Below are 2,376 nucleotides of genomic sequence, written 5' to 3'. Positions count from 1 at the left end.
TCAAGCACCGGAACTCTCCGCTTTATAATAGTTAACATTAACAATTTATCAATTTATTTATATTAACAATCTTAATTAATGTTAATTTCAACATTTACTAGTACTTTATTGAAATCAAAAGTTGAATTGGTTAAATTAGTTAATGCACTGTGAACCAACACGAACGTGGACGTTTTGATTAACATTAACAAAGGTTAATAAATGCTGTAAAATATATTGTTCATTGTTAGTTCATATTAGTTATTGCATTAACTAATGTTAACAAATGAGACCTTATTGCAGTGTTACCAAAAACTACTAAAAATGTAGATTTGGTAAAACTTTAACTAAAATGAAAACATAAATTTAACTGTTAATAAAAGCTGTCTCAATGATACTTTTCAGAAATCAAAAGGGGAAAATTTATAGTTTGCTTGAAGAAGTGGTTCTCCACTAGGGGGCCTCGAGATGTCTTAAAAAGATTTAAAATAAGACCGAAAAGCATTACAATAAGCAAAAACAACTCAAATGCAAGATATTTCTCATTTAAATTTACCCCTCAGCAACTGTTTTTGTCAGCTGTTTTAGAGCGCAGTATTGCTCAAAGTTACGAAAGACATTCTGCTGTCCGTTGATTCTGGGTCATGTGCTATCCTCGTACTTTTAGAGCTGAGTGCCGCATTTGATACGGTTGTTCACATATTCTTCTGAAACGACTCGTGCGTGTTGTTGGGGTTCAGGGCTTAGCTTCACAGTGGTTCGCCTCGTGCATAAAGCGGAGGACTTTTTCTGTAAACATCGGGTCGTTTACTTCACCCCCTGCACCTAACCATTGTGGTGTTCCACAGGGATCTATTCTTGGCCCTCTTTTGTTTTCTTTCTACATGCTCCCTTTAGACTCAATACTGCGGAAACATAACATAATTTATCATTGTTAGGCTGACGACATTCAGCTCTATCTTCCGATCAAACCAGCAAATGACTTTTCATTAGATCATCTCTTTTCATGCCTTAATGAAGTCAAGACCTGGATGGCAAATAACGCTCTGCAACTGACTGAAAATAAAACCGAAGTGCTTCTGCTGGGTTCTGCTGCTACTAACAACTTGTTATTAGGAACAAAGAAAAGGGATCATTCTGTTGATTGATTCTGATACTTGTTTTGTTTTTTTTATCTCACTTTGTTCTTTTTTTTTTCTACCCTGTGTTTCTCTTTTATAATTCTGATTTATTTTTAATGTAAAGCACTTTGGATCAACTATGCTTAAACTTGAGCTCTGGAAAAGTCTAGCAAAATATTGTTTTTCTTTCCTTTTGATTTCTGAACAGAATCACTGAGATAGAGATACTATTATAGTTAGAAATCAATGAAGGCAGCTTCCCTCCGCTCTTCCTGTTGTGTGTGAGGTGTGTGTGCTTTGGTTGGGCTGGTGTAACGCTGCTGATGTCACTTCCTGTCTGTCAGGAGCTCAGGTGGATCAGGCGGTGTTGGAGGAGCTGATCCGCGAGCGTCTGCCGGAGCTGTCGGAGCGTATTCCTGACCTCTCTCCGCTGGCGTCTGCGTCGCTCACGTGGTTCCTGACGCTGTTCATCAGCGCTCTGCCCTTCCGCAGCGCTCTGTGTGTCCTCGACTGCTTCTTCTACCTCGGCATCAGAGCCGTCTTCCAGATCGCGCTGGCGGTGCTGGACGCTAACACGGCCGAGCTCAGCTCCAGCAGCGACGACGGACACGCGCTCATGATCCTGACCAGGTGATGAAATTACCTCCAGCGGCTTCCTGTAAACAGTCAAATACAGTCAAATCAAGGCATGTTTTCACACTGTTCTCCACTAAATGAACCCAAGAAGAAGAATATGAAATAATTGTAATTCATATGCACGTATGTTCTGTATTTAATCGGTTCAAATATTTCAGAATTCATATTTAATCATTTTTATCAATATGCAACAATATTTCATATTTAATCATTTTTATTTATATGCACCAATATTTCATAGTTAATCATTTCATGAATCATTAAATATTTCATATTTAAGTATTTTTATTTATATTTATATGCATTATTTCATATTAATTTCATTAATCATTAAACACTTCGTACTTTATCATTTCTATTTATGTGCACCAATATTTCATATTTAATCATTTTAATTTATATGCACCAATATTTAATATTTAATCATTTTAATTTATATGCACCAATATTTAATATTTCAATCATTTTCATATTTCATCATTTTGATTATTATTATGCTCCAATATTTCATATGTAATAATTTCATTAATCATTAAATATTTAATTATATTAATTTATATGCACAAATATAACAATACATAGTCATAATCCGCACCTACAGATATTTAGAGAAACTCTTTCATATGAATAACAGAGACTT

The 2,376-nt window shown here is 35.4% G+C and overlaps 1 protein-coding gene across 1 annotated transcript in view; it reads left to right on the top strand.

Moving 5' to 3' along the window:
* Positions 1 to 1,386: 1,386 nt before the first annotated feature.
* The window catches only part of LOC107572699 (TBC1 domain family member 8-like), a gene marked incomplete at its 5' end in the record, with an annotated part of 1,544 nt that continues 554 nt past the window's right edge, over positions 1,387 to 2,376 (top strand). Inside the window, one exon of the mRNA XM_016259129.1 lies at positions 1,387 to 1,730. Coding sequence (XP_016114615.1) covers positions 1,387 to 1,730 — 344 coding nt within the window. The remainder of the gene's footprint in view (positions 1,731 to 2,376) is intronic.

This window comes from Sinocyclocheilus grahami, unplaced genomic scaffold (assembly GCF_001515645.1).
Source record: "Sinocyclocheilus grahami isolate Dianchi unplaced genomic scaffold, SAMN03320097.WGS_v1.1 scaffold1799.1, whole genome shotgun sequence".
NCBI lineage: Eukaryota > Metazoa > Chordata > Actinopteri > Cypriniformes > Cyprinidae > Sinocyclocheilus > Sinocyclocheilus grahami.
The sequence above is the reverse complement of the archived record's forward strand: the minus strand, read 5'-3'. Positions and strand labels throughout refer to the sequence as shown.